Source organism: Phocoena sinus, chromosome 10 (genome assembly GCF_008692025.1).
Source record: "Phocoena sinus isolate mPhoSin1 chromosome 10, mPhoSin1.pri, whole genome shotgun sequence".
Lineage (NCBI taxonomy): Eukaryota > Metazoa > Chordata > Mammalia > Artiodactyla > Phocoenidae > Phocoena > Phocoena sinus.
Window position 1 is genome coordinate 6,433,903 of NC_045772.1, and position 18,980 is coordinate 6,452,882.

At 48.7% G+C, this 18,980-nt stretch overlaps 1 protein-coding gene across 5 annotated transcripts in view; it reads left to right on the forward strand.

Moving 5' to 3' along the window:
- Window positions 1-880: 880 nt before the first annotated feature.
- The window catches only part of ARFGAP3 (ADP ribosylation factor GTPase activating protein 3), a 54,134-nt gene continuing 36,034 nt past the window's right edge, over window positions 881-18,980 (forward strand). Inside the window, exons 1-5 of one of the 5 annotated variants that reach the window (XM_032645258.1) lie at window positions 881-1,466; window positions 8,219-8,337; window positions 14,452-14,524; window positions 16,894-17,025; window positions 17,962-18,045. In XM_032645258.1, coding sequence (XP_032501149.1) covers window positions 1,398-1,466; window positions 8,219-8,337; window positions 14,452-14,524; window positions 16,894-17,025; window positions 17,962-18,045 — 477 coding nt within the window. In that variant the 5' untranslated portion in view covers window positions 881-1,397. The remainder of the gene's footprint in view (window positions 1,467-8,218; window positions 8,338-14,451; window positions 14,525-16,893; window positions 17,026-17,961; window positions 18,046-18,980) is intronic. The other 4 variants (XM_032645257.1, XM_032645261.1, XM_032645260.1 and 1 more) reach the window with 4 other exon arrangements.

An 18,980-nucleotide genomic window follows, 5' to 3' on the forward strand; every position in this document is an offset into this window, starting at 1 on the left:
ACCTAGGGACACAAAGTACAGGGTTATTTATTTATTTATTTTTTTTTTTTTTCAGTATGTGGTCCTCTCACTGCTGTGGCCTCTCCCGTTGCGGAGCACAGGCTCCGGACGCGCAGGCTCAGCGGCCACGGCTCACGGGCCCAGCCGCTCCGCGGCATGTGGGATCTCCCCGGACCCGGGCATGAACCCGTGTCCCCTGCATTGGCAGGTGGACTCTCAACCACTGCGCCACCAGGGAAGCCCGGTATGTATATACTTTGACTCAGTACAAGGCAGAACTTTCAGTCACAGCTGAAACTTACTGTAAAAGTAACTTACTGTTCTGGAAGGTAATACATTTCCCTTCCTTGGAATAGTTCCAACCCTGCAAGCTTCCAACTTCCCTGAGGGCATCTAACCAGACAGGTTGAAAGACCACTGCCAAAGCCTTTCCCAGGGCTTCACTGGGAAGCTGCTCTCCTGTACTGCTCAGCACTGATTCCCCATCTCTCACCCCACTGCACAGAGGAGCAAACCCAGCTTTAGAGACGTGATCTGACCAAGGTCACAGAGCTGGGAAGGAGCTGGCTGGAGTGAGCTTGGAGCCAAGGTGTTGCATTTGACTCCAAAACCTGTTATCCTTCTCCTGACCCCCGGAACCTCAGGTGACACCTAGTGGCTCCACACCCACTAACGCAAAACAGGCACCTTTCTCCAAGCGTTTAAACCCCCCAGCTAGTAATGTCAGCCGAAGGGTAGAAAAGGGCCAGCTTCTTTTCTTGTCTATATTCATCAGATTTGACTGAGCGCCTTTTGCCTCAGGAGAACTGCTGACTCTCACTGACATAACCCAAACTGATCCTTTTCGCCATAGGACGCCTCCCACCAGGGCTCAGGCGACTAGCGAAAATCCGGCGCCTGGACTGAGTCCTCGGGTGTGGGGAGCCGGCGGGGAGGCCCTTGCCCCGCAAGTTTCCTCCTTTGCCACTTGGAGTGACAGGTTCTGCCGCTCTCACGGGGAGGAGGTGAGAGGACCTTGGCCGAGGAAGCAGTCCGTCAGCCGAAGCGTCGGTGGCTCGACCAGCCGTGCGCGCAGGTACAAACCTGACCCGGACCGAGCTTCGCCACGCACTGCCGGGAGTGGAGGCCCGGCGGAGACCTGGAGGAAGCGCGCGAGCCTCCTGCGTAGGAACCGGGGCGGGGCCTGAGTGGGCGGAGCCAGTGGCACTGTTAAGCGAGGGCCACTGGGGAGAGTGGCGCGTGCGCTCCGGCAGTGGGCGGGGACATCGAGAGGCCCGGTCTGATCTTCACGGGCAGCCCCGCCCTTCGGCCATCGTCTACCTCCCGGAGGCGGCAACCGCTTCTGCTCTGCTCTTCCCGGTTGGCGGGGCCAGCTGTGCCTCGTTTCTTTGGTGACCATGGGGGACCCCAGCAAGCAGGATATCCTGACCATCTTCAGGCGCCTCCGGTTGGTGCCCACCAACAAGGTAACGGCCGCCGGGCGTGTTCAGGCTTGCTTGGCATCCCTGCCGGACCCTGCGGGAGGCCCCTGCGGCGCCAGTGGCCGCGGCCGCGGGAGGAGGAGCCGGCCCGGCCTGTGACACGTCGCACTGTGCGGCCGCAGCGGCTGGGCCTCGCCTGGGTCCGGACTGTGCGCCGCCCCGCAGCTTCAGCAAGGGAGGGGCGGGGTAGGGGGCGCACCCCAGGGTCCGAGGCAGGGCGGGCACCTGGGAGTCCTGGGGGCGGGAGGCGAGAGCATCTGGGGGTCCCGGGGGCGGACACTTGTGGGCTACTAACACCGGGCCGGGGAACTTACGGGGGTCGGAGGCGGCTTTTGGTGGGGGCGGAGTGGACACGAGTTCCTGAGAGAGCGGGGGGCGAGCTCGGGGGCCCGAGGGAGGGCTAGGGGGCGTACCCGCGGCTCCTGCGACTGGGGTCGGAGACCACAGGCCACCTATGACCCAGCCGGGAAGCATGCGCCGGGCCAGAAACTCCAGCTGGTAGCGCTGGGCGCTTGGGGAAGCTCGGCTCGCCCCCTCCCTGCCTCCGAGCTCACCTCTGAAGCTCCTCAGGGAAGCTGTGTCCTCTGGTGGCAGCCTCAGTTTCCCTGTCTGATAAAGCTGCTAAGTGATCACTGCTAAGTGGCTTCGCACTCTTGTCTCTTGCTAAGAAAGCCCACCACAGACCCCTTACCCTTCCTTCCCTTTTGTCTCTCTCTTTGGAGATGGGGATTTTCCTTTTTTTTTTTTCATCTCCAGAGACTGTCCCTTCCCCCCACCCATGACTCTTACAACTTTTCGCTACTGGCTGGAGATGCGGTGACACATCGGGCTAAAGTGACACCCTCTGCTGAGGATCACAGGTCAGAGTGGAACCTGGACAGTGCAAAGGGCCGTCGTGTCAGCATGGACTCTGTGTGCCATGACGTGATGGCATAGAAAGAAAGTCCCAGAGTTTTACAAAACTTAGATGTCTTTGTTTTAGGTCTAGGTGGAGGGGAGCCCATGTTTTTACAGCCTAAGAGAAGTGAGCAAGGAAACAGTTTATAGGAGGTGATATCTGATGAACGTAGGAAAGTCAGGAGGGGAAAGAGTTTCCAGGAATTCTCCAGTGCCGATTTCTTTGGTATTTTCTTGATTTTCAAATTTAGGTTGATCTGTTTATAAAGAGGGGTTGATGTAAACTAGACCAGATTAGGATCTGCAGTTAGCAGTGTAGAAACTATACATTTTTTGGTCTGCTTTATCTCAGAAACCCAACATATATTCTCTTTGACTGAATTCATCAAAAGATGTCCCTTTTAAATAAGAAGTCAGTGTCTTTATACCAAGAACACTTTTGAGGAACATGTGTGGGCTTGCTTGTAAATTGTTATCCAGACCCTGGGACTTCCTGTCACCTTGGGCAGGTTACTTGACTACTTTGTACCTTATTTTCCTCATCTGAAAATGAGGCATGAACTAGATCTAATTCAGAGAGTTATTGTGAGGATTAAATGAGGAAATCCAAGAAAAGCACTTAGAGCAGTTCCTGTATATACTGGCCCTCAATACATGTCAGCAATTTGTTGTTGTTATTATTATTTTAATTATGAACAACACACTTGTAGAAAATTTTATATTCTGTAGTAGGATTCATAAAAGCATCGAGCAAAAATATTTTCTGGTAGTGTTCCACAGTCTTGTGCTACATTTCTTTTTTTTTTCTTTCTTTCTTTGCAATACGCGGGCCTCTCACTGTTGTGGCCTCTCCCGCTGCGGAGCACAGGCTCCGGACACGCAGGCTCAGCGGCCATGGCTCACGGGCCCAGCCGCTCCGCGGCATGTGGGATCTTCCCAGACCGGGGCACGAACCCGTGTCCCCTGCATCGGCAGGCGGACTCTCAACCACTGCGCCACCAGGGAAGCCCTGTGTTACATTTCTTGATTAAGACTTTTTATTTGATTGTTAATAAGAAACCATTACCTAAGCAAAGATGAAAACTAGTTTTAATGATGTGGAAGAGTTAATAAGCATTTTTAAAATGAGATGGTTAAAAAGAGCTCTAAGACACACAAGACAGGAAAGTACTTAAAGAAAAACACCTCAGTTTCCTTTTAGAATGTGGTGTCCAATTCTCCCTCTCATGTATGATGGATCTCTACTCTGGATCAAAGGTTTTAACTCAGAGGGTCAGTCTTCTAGCTTGTGAAATCCTCCCTTGTCTCTGCTCTTCCCTAGTGTTATATTGATTGTTTGAGTTATTTAGCAAGTATTCATTCAGCAAATACCAGTCAGGCACCTGCAGCGTGCCGGGCACCGCAGAGCACTGAGGATGTACTGCTCCTGCCTTCGGGAAGCAGATGGTCTATCTAGTGCCTGGAGGACAGATAAAGGGCTGCCTGGCGGGGTAAGAGGCGGCGTAGTGAAGGGGTGATGAGTGCGCTCTGGGGCAGACTGCCCGGGGTCCAGTCTCTGTGATACCACGTCTTAGCTATGACACTTAACTTCACGTTTCCTTAGTTTTCTCTAACACGGGGATGAAAACTGGTGCTATATACTCTGCAGGGAACTTGAAATGTGCAAAGTGAACATGCAGGGCCCTTGTTTCAAAAGTACTAAGAATTTCAAGATGAGACAGCAGACCATTAACCACCCATGGGCGCTTCTGTGTGCAGTGTCCTGTGTGACTGCGTCAATCACACACAGGCCCGGAAGCTGGCCCAGATGGGCATAAGAACAGTACCTTCTTATAGGGTTCTTATCAAGATTCTGTTGGCCAGCAGCAGTGCCTGACATGGAGCAAACACTCAATATTAGCTGTGATTTCTATAGCAATTATTCTGACCATGTAGCAAAACAAATTGTTCGTCCAAAACTACTTTTTATCACCATAAGAACTGATACTCTGCTTAGAAGACCATATCTCCACTTTGGTTTAGGATTGCCCATCAAAACAAAATGGAGTCCCTGCTCCAACAGAGAGCCAGACTTGGATTTCGAACTGCCCTCTGACCTCAGATCCCACAGGGCCCAGTCTCGGCTCGTGAGCTCTTCCACCACCTGTATTTGCATTTGGTGCCTGCTTTGTGCCGGGCTCAGTGCTCAGCGCTCAGCTCAGGTGAACAAGGCCCCAGCTCTCACAGAGCTGCATTCTGCAATTCCTCATCTGTTTTTTTTTTTTTTTTTTCAGGAGAAAGAAGGATTATTTATTTATTTATTTTTGGTTGCCTTGGGTCTTCCTTTGCTGCGTGCAGGTTTTCTCTAGTTGTGGCGAGTGGTGCATGGGCTTCCCATTGCGGTGGCTTCTCTTGTTGCGGAGCACGGGCTCTAGGCACGCGGGCTTCAGTAGTTGGGGCACGTGGGCTCAGTAGTTGCGGCTCACGGGCTCTAGCACGCAGGCTCAGTAGCTGTGGCGCATGGGCTTAGTTGCTCCGCAGCAATGTGGGATCTTCCCGGACCAGGGCTCGAACCCGTGTCTCCTGCATTGTGGAATGGATTCTTAACCACTGCACTACCAGGGGAGTCCAGAAATGGATTTATTTAGAGAGATACGTATTCTGTAGACCGAACGTGGTCTGTCTCAAAAGGCGAGAACGGCCTTGGGAGAAACACACTCCAGACAAGAGTGCGGGCCATCTCGGAAGGCGAGAGGCCTGCAATTCCTCATCTTAGTTGGTGGGTCAGGAGGATTCTGAGGCCACTTGTTAGAAGCCCCGCTGCTGTCTTTTCGTAACCAGCCTTGCGACCACCTTGGGAGTGATTCTCAGACTTGCCTGCTCTGGGCTGTGTGCGCCCAACCTCTGGGTCGTGTCCCTGCACAGGGCCATTTCCTGCACAGGCTTTTGCCCCTTCTGCCCTTTTAGACTCTATTCTTGACATCCCACATGCCACTTGGGCCCTGTCTAGAAAACTTTTTGCATCCTGTCCTTGCTTACTAAGGTTCAACATTATAACTAGTTGTCTTGCCCGCTGGGACTGCTAGACTGTGGGCTCCACGTGGGCTGACTCTTCCCAGGCCGCTTTTGTACGTGCACTCTGTGTGTGCCGGGGGCGTACTGATAGTGACAGCTGTTAGCTAAGTGAGTGAGGGATCACAGTGGCCTCTTGCAGAGGGGCGGCACCTTTGGCAGAGTCGGGCCCACTGTTTGGCATCCCAGGGGTGGGCATTCCTTACTCTCATGGCTGTTACCACAGGGCATCTTCATTTCCGTGTCCTTTACTCCCACTTCAGTGGCCTGTCGGGGGGGGGGGGGGGTAGGGGGAGATGGGGAGACTCAGCAAGCATTTGTGGAGTCAGTGCCGCCATCCACTTCTTAATACCTCAGCCTCTGCCACAGTGCCTGGCACGTAGCAGGCAGTCAGTAAACACTGGAGTGAATGCCTGGTGCCTCTCGTGTCAGCTGTCAGCCCTCTACTCCTGCCTGCTTATTGTGAACCTGTCACCATGAGGGGCTTTGGAAAATCCACGCGTGTTTTCACGCTTGTATTGCCCTCAAAAGGCCAGAATCCAGAGCTTGCGTTCCTTTTTTTTTGGCCACACTGCATGGTATGTGGGATCTTAGTTCCCTGACCAGGGTTTGAACCGCTCCCCGCTGCATTGGAAGCGTGGTGTCTTAACCACTGGACTGCCAGGGAAGTCCCCAGATCTTTCTTGATGGTTTTAGTTGAGACAACCTTCACATAGGTGGCTCTGCCTATAAAGCATACCTAAAAGATGGGGGCTTTTAAAAAACCTCCTATTCGTGGAATTTTTTTTTTGCAATACGCGGGCCTCTCACTGTTGTGGCCTCTCCCGCTGCGGAGCACAGGCTCCGGACACGCAGGCTCAGCGGCCATGGCTCACGGGCCCAGCCGCTCCGCGGCATGTGGGATCCTCCCAGACGGGGGCACGAACCCGTGTCCCCTGCATTGGCAGGCGGACTCTCAACCACTGCGCCACCAGGGAAGCATATTCGTGGAATTTTTACCACTCTGTTGTGCTGATGTTAATTAATTACAAATATTAATTCCATGACAAGCGCTGTGTATTTTAAAGTACTTTTGTGTCCTGTTATCAGATGAAGAATGTTTGACTTCAGTGTTGAGGGGGCTGGTGCTAATTTTTGAGCTGGTAATAAGTTTTATAAGTTGTTCATTTGATTACCATATATTTCCTGAATGCTTTGTACGGGTAGATCACTATTTTTCAGGCTCTGTGGGAGACGAGAAAACACACAGAAAACATTCATTGAGCGCTAGCCACGTCCGAGCTCTGTGCGGATGCGGGCGGAAGGCAAGGTGAGGGAAAGGCCCCCGACGCTGCAGGAGCTCCGAGCTGTGCAGGAGGGGGCCCACTCCTTGGACGTGAGCTGTGTGTCTGAGTTATAACAGTGACCTGGACAGAGTGGAGGGGGCAGAGGTCATGAAGGACACGGCATCTCACGCAGGAACAGCTCTCTCTATTAGCCTCTGTTGCGGAGCTCAGCATCTTAAAACAACAAACACAAGTTGTCTCACACAGGTTCGGAGGGCCGGGAATCTGGGGGTGGCTCAGTTAGCTAAAATATAGTTTTATTTTTTCTGGAAAACAATTCAAAACAAGTCTATTATTTGTGGAATTTTTAACTGTCCTGTTGTCCTGGCTCTAATTACTCATAAGTATTCATTTCCACAGCAAGCACTGTGTATTCTAAAGTACGTTTGTGCGCCTGTTATCAGGTGAAGAATGTTGACTTTAGTCAGTGCTGAGGAAGGAAGGCTCAGGGCTTCTCGGGAGGCTGGGGCCTCCACTCCAAGCTCACTCACGTGGTGGTCAGCCGGCCTCTGCTCCTCACTGGCTGTTGGACTAAAGGCCTCAGTTCCTCTCCACGTGGCTCTCTCCACTGGGCGACCCAGTGTCCTCAAGACATGGCACCTGGCGTCCCCCAGAGCCAGTGATCTGGGGGGAGAGCGAGAGAGAGAAAGGAAGCCCCAGGGTCTTTTATGACCTCACCCCGGAAGGGACGCAGCAGCACTTCTGCCATATCATTGGTCACACGGGCCTCCTGGGCAAATCGAGGGTGGGGATTACATGGGGGGGTGAGTACCCGGAGGGCAGGATCCAGGGGAGCATCCAGGGGGCTCTCTTCCTCTGGTTGGGGAGAGAAGAAATATGCACAGACGCCTGACATTTGGTAGAGAGCCACTGCCCAGGGGACAGTAAGGCCTTGGGCATTTCCAGCAGGGGACATCCCTGTCTAGTGTTCATTCATGTGAGTGGTAGGAACCCTGTTGATGCTTCATGCATGAGTCATAAGTCATATTTGAGACAATAAACACATCTAAGTTCTCTTCACTATGTACTATTATAATAGATATGCAAAAATATATAACATATAATTAATGCATTATATTAATAGTCTATTGATATATAATTATATAATACAGTAACATTATTATAATAATAAAAGAAATAGAAATTTGAGGTTTTTAAAAAAAATCTAGGTGAGGTATTTTTCTAATAACCAGTTTGTTTTATCTATTATTCTTTTTTTTTTTTTTTTTTTTGCCGTACTGTGCAGCTTGTTGGATCTTGGTTCCCCCACCAGGGATTGAACCTGGGCTCTGGCAGTGAAAATGCTGAGTCCTAACCACTGGACTGCCAGGGAATTCCCTCTGATAATCAGTTTAAAGTGTAAAGATTAAGCAGCTTTGAAGCCAAATCCTGTATTGTCCTATAGGATGGCTCATTTGGCTAATAAGAATCGATGAGTAACTGAATTTTGAAATTTTCTTTCAGGTGTGTTTTGACTGCGGTGCCAAGAATCCCAGCTGGGCCAGCATCACGTACGGGGTGCTGCTGTGCATCGACTGCTCGGGGTCACACCGGTCGCTCGGTGTTCACCTGAGCTTTATTCGGTAAAAGGGGGACTCTCCTCGCTGCGGGTGGGAGTGATTACCTCGCTACGTGGGTCTCTCTCCCCTTCTCCTTTGTGTTTGCTTTGACGTCAAGTAAAATGAGAGGTTGGTTATGAGTCAGGGAGATTTAAATCTTGTGTAATTGAGTAAACTCGGAAAATGAATTATTTCCTACTTGGTCGCTGTGCTGTGGAGCTTGGTGTGAGAGGAAGCAGTGTTGAAGCCACAGTCAGAACAGAAGGCTTGAGGCAGCATCTCCTTTTCCTTCCTTGTCTCTGATAATTAGCAGCACGCAGGAGTCTTGCTCTGACGCCTCCTGGGGGAAGGGGTCTCTGTCGCTCCTCCAGGTGGAGAGTCACTGCAGGTGGCGGGAGACCCTCGTCAGATCAGGGCTGCAGCAGCTCAGCTTCCAACGACACTTATAGCAGAGCCCGAGGGAATGATTTTTGCATGAATTTTAGTGGCAGTTTCAAATGTTTGCAATGTGAAAGACGTGGGCTGCCTGGGCCCCTCTGGCTAGTTCCTGTCTCTGCTCTGACCTCTTGGTAGTAGCCTCTCTGGGGCCTTTGTGGCCATCAGAGAAAGATGCCCCCTCTGGACACAGTCCCACAGTCCAGTAGGAGGCTGGAAGTGCAGGGGCACCCCTGAGCAGTCGTGGCTCAGATCTCTGTACGGCTGGCCTCCCCAGGTCAGCTCACCTGTTTCCCTGCCAGTTCTTTTTCCAGGGAAGGAGCCAGCTAGGCAGGCAGGCTGTTTGAAATCATGGCAAGCAGTTTTATTTTATATTATGACTTAAGGAATACTGATACTACAGTGTGATTACCATAAAGAGCATTTGTTCCTGTGGGATAAAATCTATGATAATTTGTAACGAGATATTTTGTATCCTGGCGCAAAAACTATACAGTAATAATAACAACATAACTTTCTTTTTTTTTAAACGTATTTATTTATTTATTTTTGGCTGCATTGGGTCTTCGTTGCGGTGCGCGGGCTTCTCATTGCAGTGGCTTGTCTTGTTGCGGAGCACGGGCTCTAGGTGCGCAGGCTCAGTAGTTGTGACTCGCGGGCTCTAGAGCGCAGGCCCAGTAGTTGTGGCGCACGGGCTTAGTTGCTCCGCGGCATGTGGGATCTTCCCGGACCGGGGCTCGAACCCGTGTCCCCTGCATTGGGAGGCAGATTCTTAACCACTGTACCACCAGGGAAGTCCCCATAACTTTCTTCTTAATGGATTAACTGAAAAAAACTTTATGTACTTTCCTGAGTTCTTTTTTTCAGAAATCAATTTATCAGAGCAAAATGGGCTAAATGTTATAGCCATAGAACTCCATAGGCCATGATTTAGAAAAGGGAATTCTCCTGGGGGTTCTTACTACTTCCAGAATATCTATCAGTTTCCTGTCTTCTTTTCCTTTTTCTTAGATGCTGGACCCAGGATATTTTTAATACACTCTCCTGACCTTGTCTCTTTTTGAAATGTGGAGGGATTTGGTTGCCAGGGCGGGTTTATTCTTCATGTACTTTTTCCCCCAGGTCAGTTGTCCCCAGTTAGTACGTGGTGACCCACTCTGTCCAGAGGTCGCGATGCCTAGACTGAGGCTACGCGTAGTGTGTTGCCTTCCTTTCTCTCTCACTGCGCTCTTTCCCTCTTCCTCTCTGCGAGGTCCCGCCCATCGGAACCTGGCCCTCCCTTTTCCTCACCACTGCAGCACAACACCAGCTTAAACCATTCCAGGAAATCAGGTGGTTTTCTGACGTGTTCCCCAGCTGAGGGAAGGGCTGCCTGAAAGCCTGATGAGGCTGGACAGCAGGGCCTGTTTGGGATGTTGCAGGTTTAATCACTACCCTTTTAAAAGTTAGATAAATATAACTGTATGAATCATGATGCTTATAAATGATTCAAGAACAACTGTTTTAAAAAAAAAATCACTGTACATATAACCCAAGGGCAGCAGTCTAGGATTTGGGCAAGAGAAAGTCAAGGATGATGAGGGTACTAAGGATTTTCTTTTCATGAGGCAGAGGGCTGCTCTTTAAACATTTTTTATTGACTAAAAAATTTACAGGGCTTCCCTGGTGGCGCAGTGGTTGAGAGTCCGCCTGCCGATGCAGGGGACACGGGTTTGTGCCCCGGTCCGGGAGGATCCCACATGCCGCGGAGCGGCTGGGCCCGTGAGCCATGGCCGCTGAGCCTGCGCGTCCGGAGCCTGTGCTCCGCAGCGGGAGAGGCCACAGCAGTGAGAGGCCCGCATACCGCAAAAAAAAAAAAAAAAATTTACAAACATTAGTTCACTGGGAAAAAAATCCAAACAGTCCCAGAGTATATAAAGTAGGAAGTGAAAGTCCCTGCTCTAGAACCCCCTTCCCTCTCCTTCCTCTCCCCGTGCTAGCTGGCTGCACACACACGTGCGCACACACACAGAGTCCCATTTCACAGGCATGAACATATTAACAGTTTGGCATGGGTGGAATGTTTATTTTAAAGGAGATTTTGTGTTTTTTTAGTTTTATGGGGTTTTTTAAATTAATTTATTTATTTTTGGCTGCGTTGGGTCTTCGTTGCTGCACGTGGTCTTTCTCTAGCTGCGGTGAACGGGGGCCGCTCTTCATTGCGGTGCGCGGGCTTCTCATTGCGGTGGCTTCTCTTGTTGCAGAACATGGGCTCTAGGCGCTTCAGTAGTTGTGGCACACGGGCTCAGTAGTTGTGGCACAGGGGCTTAGTTGCTCCGCGGCATGTGGGATCTTCCCGGACCAGGCCTCGAACCTGTGTCCCCTGCATTGGCAGGCGGACTCTCAACCCCTGCTCCACCAGGGAACTCCGGAGGTTTTGTTTTGTTTTGTTTTGTTTTTAAGTAGAATTTCAAGTCAACGAGTTTACAAAGGGAAAAAAATTTTTAGACTACGGCTTTTGCCAAGCAAAAAGGAAAAGGTAGGTTAGGCATCTGCGGAAATGGCAAGCTGCACTGGGAGCTGACTGCAGAGTGGACCTGATTGTCTGGGCTCTTCCCACCCCACAGGCCTCGGAGCTCTTCGCCCAGTGCCTGTGACACTGAGTGTCCCAGTGCTCCTCTCTCTGGCTCTGTTTATTCTCAAGTTCACCATTAAGTATGTCATGAGCTGTGACAAGTGCAGGGGGTCTCACCCTTGCATCACTGTTGGTGGGCTGGGGGTACAAATACAACTTAAGTAAGAAGATAAACTATAAAGAACATTGATAGAAGCAGAGCATGGTGTCTACTTCTGGTTGGAAAATTAGGCAAAGTGTAAAGGAGGAGGTCACATTTGCAGTGAACTTCAAAGGTCTGGTGAGATTTTGATAACGGAGACAAGGTAGGGAAAAAGGAGGGCCGCACTCAGAATTTACGAGAAGATATAGAGGTGGGAAAAAGTGAACTGTTTAGTAGCTAGTTTTTATATGCATAGGAAAATGAGGAGAGATAAGATTCAAAGGGGAAGATCTATGTGACCTTGGGAGGCCAATCTGGGACCTTAAACTTTATACTCCTGAGGCCCTTGCGGGGTACACGTGGGAAGGGAAGGTTGATGTGAGCCTGGGTGCAGTAGGCACCCCAGAGAGTCACAAGGCAGTGATAGGTGTGCGGATGCTGCAGCTTGGCTGCTGGGGGTCTGAATCCCGTTGCCATCCCTCGCTGTTGGTAAGGTGAGCATGCTCCTTACCTCTCTGTGTCTCAGTTTCCTTCCCTTAAAAGTAGAGATGAGAAGGCTTATACTCATCTTAGGGCTTTGGGAGGAGTGAGCAAATGAACTCACATGAATCCTGGCATGTGGCCAGAGCCCAGCTTGTTATTTTCGTTTTGTATTTTTTTAATAAATTTATTTATTTATTTATTTTAAATAAATACCAATGCACCAATGCTCCCTAGCAACAGTGAGAGGCCCGCGTACCACCAAAAAAAAAAAAAAACAACTAAAAATAGAATTAACATGTGACCCAACAATCCCACTGCTGAGCATATACCCAGAGAAAACCATAATTCAGAAAGACACACGGGGACTTCCCTGGTGGCGCAATGGTTAAGAATCCGCCTGCCAATGCAGGGGACACGGGTTCGAGCCCTGGTCCGGGAAGAGCCCACATTCCACGGAGCAAGTAAGCCCGTGTGCCACAACTACTGAGCCCACGTACCACAACTACTGAAGCCTGCGCGCCTAGAGCCCGTGCTCCGCAACAAGAGAAGCCATGGCAGTGAGAAGCCCACGCACTGCAACGAAGAGTAGCCCTGCTCACCACGACTAGAGAAAGCCCCCGTGCAGCAACGAAGACCCAACGCAGTCAAAAATAAATAAATAAATAAATAAATAAAATTTTTTTAAAAAGGTGATATATGTATACGAATAGCTGATTCACTTTACTGTACAGTAGGAACTAACACAGCATTGTAAAGAAACTATATTCCAGTAAAAATTAATTTTAAAAATGTTGTAAGGCAGATTAGCAAATTTGAGTATGCATATCCTCAATTTTAGGACTTTTAAAAATGTTGGGGCTTCCCTGGTGGCGCAGTGGTTGAGAGTCCGCCTGCCGATGCTGGGAATGCGGGTTCGTTCCCTGGTCCGGGAGGATCCCACATGCCGCGGAGCGGCTGGGCCCGTGAGCCATGGCCGCTGGGCCTGCGCGTCTGGAGCCTGTGCTCCGCAACAGGAGAGGCCACAACGGTGAGAGGCCTGCGTACCGCAAAAAAAAAAAAAAAAATGTTTAAAGTCGGCCCACATTCAGGTACCTATTATGTTCCTGTGCTAGGAGTTGAGAGGAAAATGTGGGACATCCTGTCCTCTGGAGCTTGCCGCTTATAACAGTGTGGCGGCGTCACCACGATGATGATAATGGTGGTGTTGATGAGAATTTTAGCCATGTGGTGTTTACCGTGAGCCAGGCACCTTTCAGATATTAGCTTATTTAATTTCTGTGAGAGCAAAATGGATAATACTGTAATTATCCCTACTTTACAGATGAGGAAAGTAAGGTGCAGAGAGGTTAAGTAATTTCTCCAAGGCCGTACAACCCGTAATGGCAGAGTTGAGATTTGCACTTTCAGGCTGCCTCCAGAGACTGTGCTGTGAGCTGCCACCCTGTGACCAAGGGGGGTGGGGATGGCACCTAACTCAACTTGGAAATGTGGCTAAGCAAGATCTTTCAGGGAAAGGATTTCAGAGCAAGATACGTAACTTAGTCACCTTGCTTGGTAATCAAATTCTAAAAAGAGATTTTTTTTTTTTTTGCGGTACGTGGGCCTCTTGCTGCTGTGGCCTCTCCCGTTGCGGAGCACAGGCTCCGGACGCGCAGGCTCAGCGGCCATGGCTCACGGGCCCAGCCGCTCCGCGGCATGTGGGATCCTCCCGGACCGGGGCACGAACCCGTGTCTCCTGCATCGGCAGGCAGACTCTCAACCACTGCGCCACCAGGGAAGCCCAACCTATACCCATTTTAAAATGTCCACATTCCTTTCCAGTTAGTGTGGGACAATCTAGTGTTGAATATGGGTTAGCCTTGCCTTTTGCTCATGTCTGTGGATTCAATAGAAAGATTTCTAATATTGTCGCGCAGTCATATCTTGCTTTACGGTGATCACTTGGTGAATTATTTTTGTTAGGGACTACAATTACTGCCTTTTTCTTGCTCTGATTTGATCTTAGATTATAGATAAGTAGGGCATAAGGTGTTGGTGGGGGATAGGAGGCCCTTGCAGTTTTCACTTAAGCAGCATTAAAACCTGAGTTTTCTCCGCTCCCTGATGGTGGTGATGTTGAGTGATGTTGAGACTCCCTTCTACTTGATGATAAGACTGTGAGCACCCTCCAGGCTCCTGTTAGGGGTCACACTGGGCAAATCGATAGCCAACCTGAAAAAAATCCAAACAGTACGTCTATTTTTTGGAGGCGTGGCTTCTAGGAAGGGTGAGAGGGGCCAGGAGTGGCTTGTACCATCTAGTGTGCACCCTGGAGCCCTAGCACCCTGGAAGCATGTGTCACTGTTAACACAAACTTAGGATTCTTCAGGATCTGGAAGATCGAGGAAGGCTTATCCTCAGAAGTTTAGTGGCTTGATTACGGGGAAGAACAGTATTAACATTTAAGAATATTTTCTCCATTTAGATCTACAGAGTTGGATTCTAACTGGTCTTGGTTTCAATTGCGATGCATGCAAGTTGGAGGAAATGCTAATGCAGTAAGTTCATTTCAGACTTGTCGTTTTCTTCTTGTATAAATATGTGTTGCACTAGTGAAGAAGTTTAACGTTTCCATGTAAGAGTTTGGGAGGCCCTGTCGGACCTCGCGAAGACATGGGCTTAGGAGCTGGACGACCCAGCTCGCTTGTTTATCCAGAAATCTATTCAAAACCTAATAAACACGAAGCTCTGGGCTAGGATACAGTGATGAACAAGACAGATGAGACCCCGCCCTTACAGGCAGAGACAGAGAGCAAGTAAAGCAGTAAATAAACAAAGTAAAAGGTGGTGATAAGTGATTTGAAGAAAATTAAACCAGGAAGTGATGGCATAGAGGAATTGGGAGACTTCTTTGTGATAATACAGTTCTTTAGTATCTGAGGGTGACTTTTGTACTCAGATGGAATGCTTCTAGCTTCTTTTACCTGAATTTTATTTAATTTATTAAATCTACAGATTAAAGAACGTGTTTTCCAAATCTTCAATTACAGTTTATAAGTATCATGTATCAATTTATAAACTTAGTAATTGCTGTGTTAAAAAATAACTTTTTAAGTGTTCAATTAATTTATAATTTTAAAAGAGCAAATTTCCTTAACCCCATTTACAAACCTAGTTAAGGATCCTCACACATTTTAAACTTCATTTACAAATTCAGTATATCTGATTTCTAAAACGCTAAACTGTCAGCCTTATAAATCTAGCCAGCAAAATCATCCTTTATATAAAATACCATCGTGTTTTTATAATGGTATGCCAAAATGATATAGGTTGAGTAAATAGAATTCCCTTAGACATACCATTAAACATGCAAAGTATTGGAAATCAAATTTGTCTACATTTCAAATAAAAATTATGTCTAGCATCAATTAAATATTTAAAATTAAAACAGTAAATCTAAAATAGTAGTCTTCAGAATACCCAGACTCCCCTGGACCAGCGTATCTCAGCGTTTTTTCATTATTGTTCCTTAAGCAGGAAAATTGAATTAATAGATGAACTTATTTTAAATCTAAGTTGGATTTAGTTTTCCCTAGTGAGAGAAATTAAATACTAAGGAATATGATTTTGTCAGGTAAGGGTGATCTTTGGAAGGCTACAAACCATTGTAATAACTAAGATTTTTTTTTTCCACTTTCCAGGAAACCATTTTTGCCCCTGTTGAGAATGCGTGCCTTAAGTATTTCAAGCATGTTATTAGAAACCCATACCCATTTTCATTATGTCCGCAAACTTGTTCCTCAACTTAATACTGTGGGTTTGATAGTATCTGTCCTTGTTACTAAACCTTCCTAGGCTGCAGAGTCCCCCACCAACTCCAGAGAGCAGCTTCCTCGTCTCAGCCAGTGGAGATGGGGCAGATGGGGTGAGGCAGGTCAGTCAGTGGTCCTTGAGCTCAAGCAGTGGGATTGGAACCATCCTGCTTGGGTTTGAGTGCCAGCTCTGCCCCTCGCTTGTCTGTGTGACATTGAGCAAGTTGTTGAAACTCTCTGCTTCAGTTTCCCTGAGAGTCTGGCCACGAGGATTTGACGGAATGGTGCCCACAAAGGACCAGACAAGACCTAGTACATGTGGGTGCTCCGTACCGTTACACATCCCATTGAGTTAATAAGAGGATCCCTCATGCAGGCTTTTAGAACACCTGCTTCAATTAAGATATGAATACTGTAATTCATTGTCTGTACATAGATCAGAGGTGGTTGAAAGCAGTGTCCTCTAATTGTCTAAACATCTGTTTCATCACCTTGCCTATGCTGTGGTCTCCGCTGATGAAGAAATAGTGCTCGACAAGGAGAAGGTTAGCATGGCTCCTGACTTGTCAAAAATTCCAATGTAGGGAGCCCCCTGGTGGCCTAGTGGTTAGGATCCCGGGCTTTCACTGCTGTGACCCGGGTTCAGTCCCTGATGGGTGAACTGAGATCCCGCACGCTGCACAGCAGAGCCAAAAACAAAAAATCATCTCATATAGATACAAAGAAAAAAAATTCCAGTTTAGTGGAATCTACACTAAAGTGGGTTCCTCAAATTAAAAGTAGTCCCAAGTGGAAAGCGTCCCCCCAAATAGCACTCCGGATGATGGAGGTGGCTTAGTGGAGCAGGAGGTGGCTTAGTGGAGCAAGGAAGGGCCAGTTATTTTGTCTTGGGAGGCACATCTCATGTCCACTTTTACCAGAATGTTAATGTTACATCTGTGGAAGGTATTACCCCTTTTACAAGGAAAAATTTTATAAAAATTTTTCATGGTTTAAATTATTTTGGTTTTCACTAGTATTTTCAAAAGAATCCTTCATAGCATGCAGTAACGTTTTTGATCACCACGTTAGATTTAATGCAGCGATGCTGTTAACCCGCATACTTTCCTTTGCAGTCTTCCTTTTTCCATCAACACGGGTGTGACACCAACGACACCAATGCCAAGTACAACAGTCGCGCTGCCCAGCTTTATAGGGAGAGAATCAAGGTGCTGGCCTCCCAGGCAACCCGGAAGCATGGCACTGACGTAAGCACAGCGGGTTGTGGGGGGGGGGGGTCTCCTTCAGAGGAACATTTGTTTCAGTAGAAAAAGTAGTTCTTACCCCAAACAGTAAAACTCGCTAGCCGGCTTCTCTTACAAGGAAACAGCGTGTAGTGGATTCTTACTATTCACGGTCCTGCTTGGTAAGTTTGCTTTGAACACTGCACGGGAGTCCTGCAGCATCACCTTTGTCAGCTGATCAGCACTAACCTTATTTTACCTGTGTTTCTGTTTAAAGACACCTTCTTTAGTGTATATTGTTGACTCACTGACACTGAGCTGGCGGCCAAGGGCATCGTGGCTCGAGCTGAATGACACTCAGCTAACTGCATCCCTGTGCTTAGGAACGCGAGGTGGCACTTCAGCACCGTGCTCGAGACCATTGTAAACAATGGGTCCACCAACAAAAAGCACAAAAATGTGGAAAGCGTGTCAGTAAACAGCCCATAAAAGGGACCCGTGTTTACAGCAAGAGCCGAAACAAGGAAGCAGAGCGTCGCCTTGTTCCACCTCAGCTGGGGACGTGCACCTGGGGTGACAGACTCTCTGCTGCTCTGCGTGTGTCCGTGCAGGACGGCAGATTTGGGGTCACAGGTCAATTGTAGCGTGTAGACAGATTCGCAGACGTGGAATCCACAAATGATGGGGGTTGACTGTACTTTGGAACCTTCCCTTAGACGTGAAGCCCTGGCTCTTTCCTTTCCGGAAATGGCTTGGGGAGCTGGCGACTGTCTTCCACAGGGTCTGGTGGCAGAAGTTACTGGATTGATGTGTTACTAAAATGTGCTCAGGGGCCCTGACTTTATAATAATGGAAAGTACAAATCTTTAGCAGACAGGCCTCCAGAAAGGGAGTGAAGAGCATTAAACAAACACTTTGAAGCAAGTGAAATGCTGAGCGCTGCATGTGTTTTTGTTCCAGCTGTGGCTTGATAGCTGTGTGGTACCACCTTTGTCCCCTCCACCAAAGGAGGAAGATTTTTTTGCCTCTCATGCTTCTCCTGAGGTATGTGTTACACTTCACATAATTTTCATGTGTGCTTCTAAGGCATAACTAAAGTTATCAACAGTAAAGTTATAAAGGGCATATATTTAAAATGTTTCAGTTAGGATATAGGCTAAGCTGCTGTAGCAAACAGCCCTGAAATACAGTCAGGCCTGGAATAAGGTAGGAGTTAATTTCCCACCAGCAGTGCAGAGGTGGGCCGTCCAGGGCTGACCAGGGTATGGATTTTGCTCTTCTCATTGTGTGGCTCCTCCCTCAGGGTGCAGAGTGGCTGCTCCAGTTCATGACCTTTCCCAGCCAGCGGGAGGAGGACGGACATTCGGGAAAGCAAGTGCCCCATCCTTTTACAATCTAGAGGTAGCACATGTCACTTCTGCTCATAGCCTGCTGGCTAGAATTCAGTCCCATGCCCTATACCCAGCTTCGAGGGAGGCTTGAGGACGTCTTACTAGGGGTCTCCCCAGTGCAGTTCAGAGCTTTGGAACTGACAAAGAATGAAGACAGTTTTTTGGGGGGTTTTTTGTTTTTTTTTTTGTTTGTTTTTTTTTGCAGTACACAGGCCTCTCACTGTTGTGGCTTCTCCCATTGAGGAGCATAGGCTCCGGACGCGCAGGCTCAGCGGCCGTGGCTCACGGGCCCAGCAGCTCCGCGGCATGTGGGATCTTCCCGGACCGGGGCACGAACCCGTGTCCCCTGCGTCGGCAGGCGGACTCTCAATCACTGCGCCACCGGGGAAGCCCGTTGTTGTTGTTTTTTTAACCCAGATTTTAAGAGCGGTTTGAATCTCATTGTCCCTATTTAGCTGTGTACGTAGAACATATCTCAAGGCTATTGTGAGAATGAATTAACACAGATAAAAGTAGCTGGTACCCAGTGCAGAGGAAGCCTTCAACAAGTGCCGTTTCATTAACCTCATCTTCGTATTCTGATAGGAG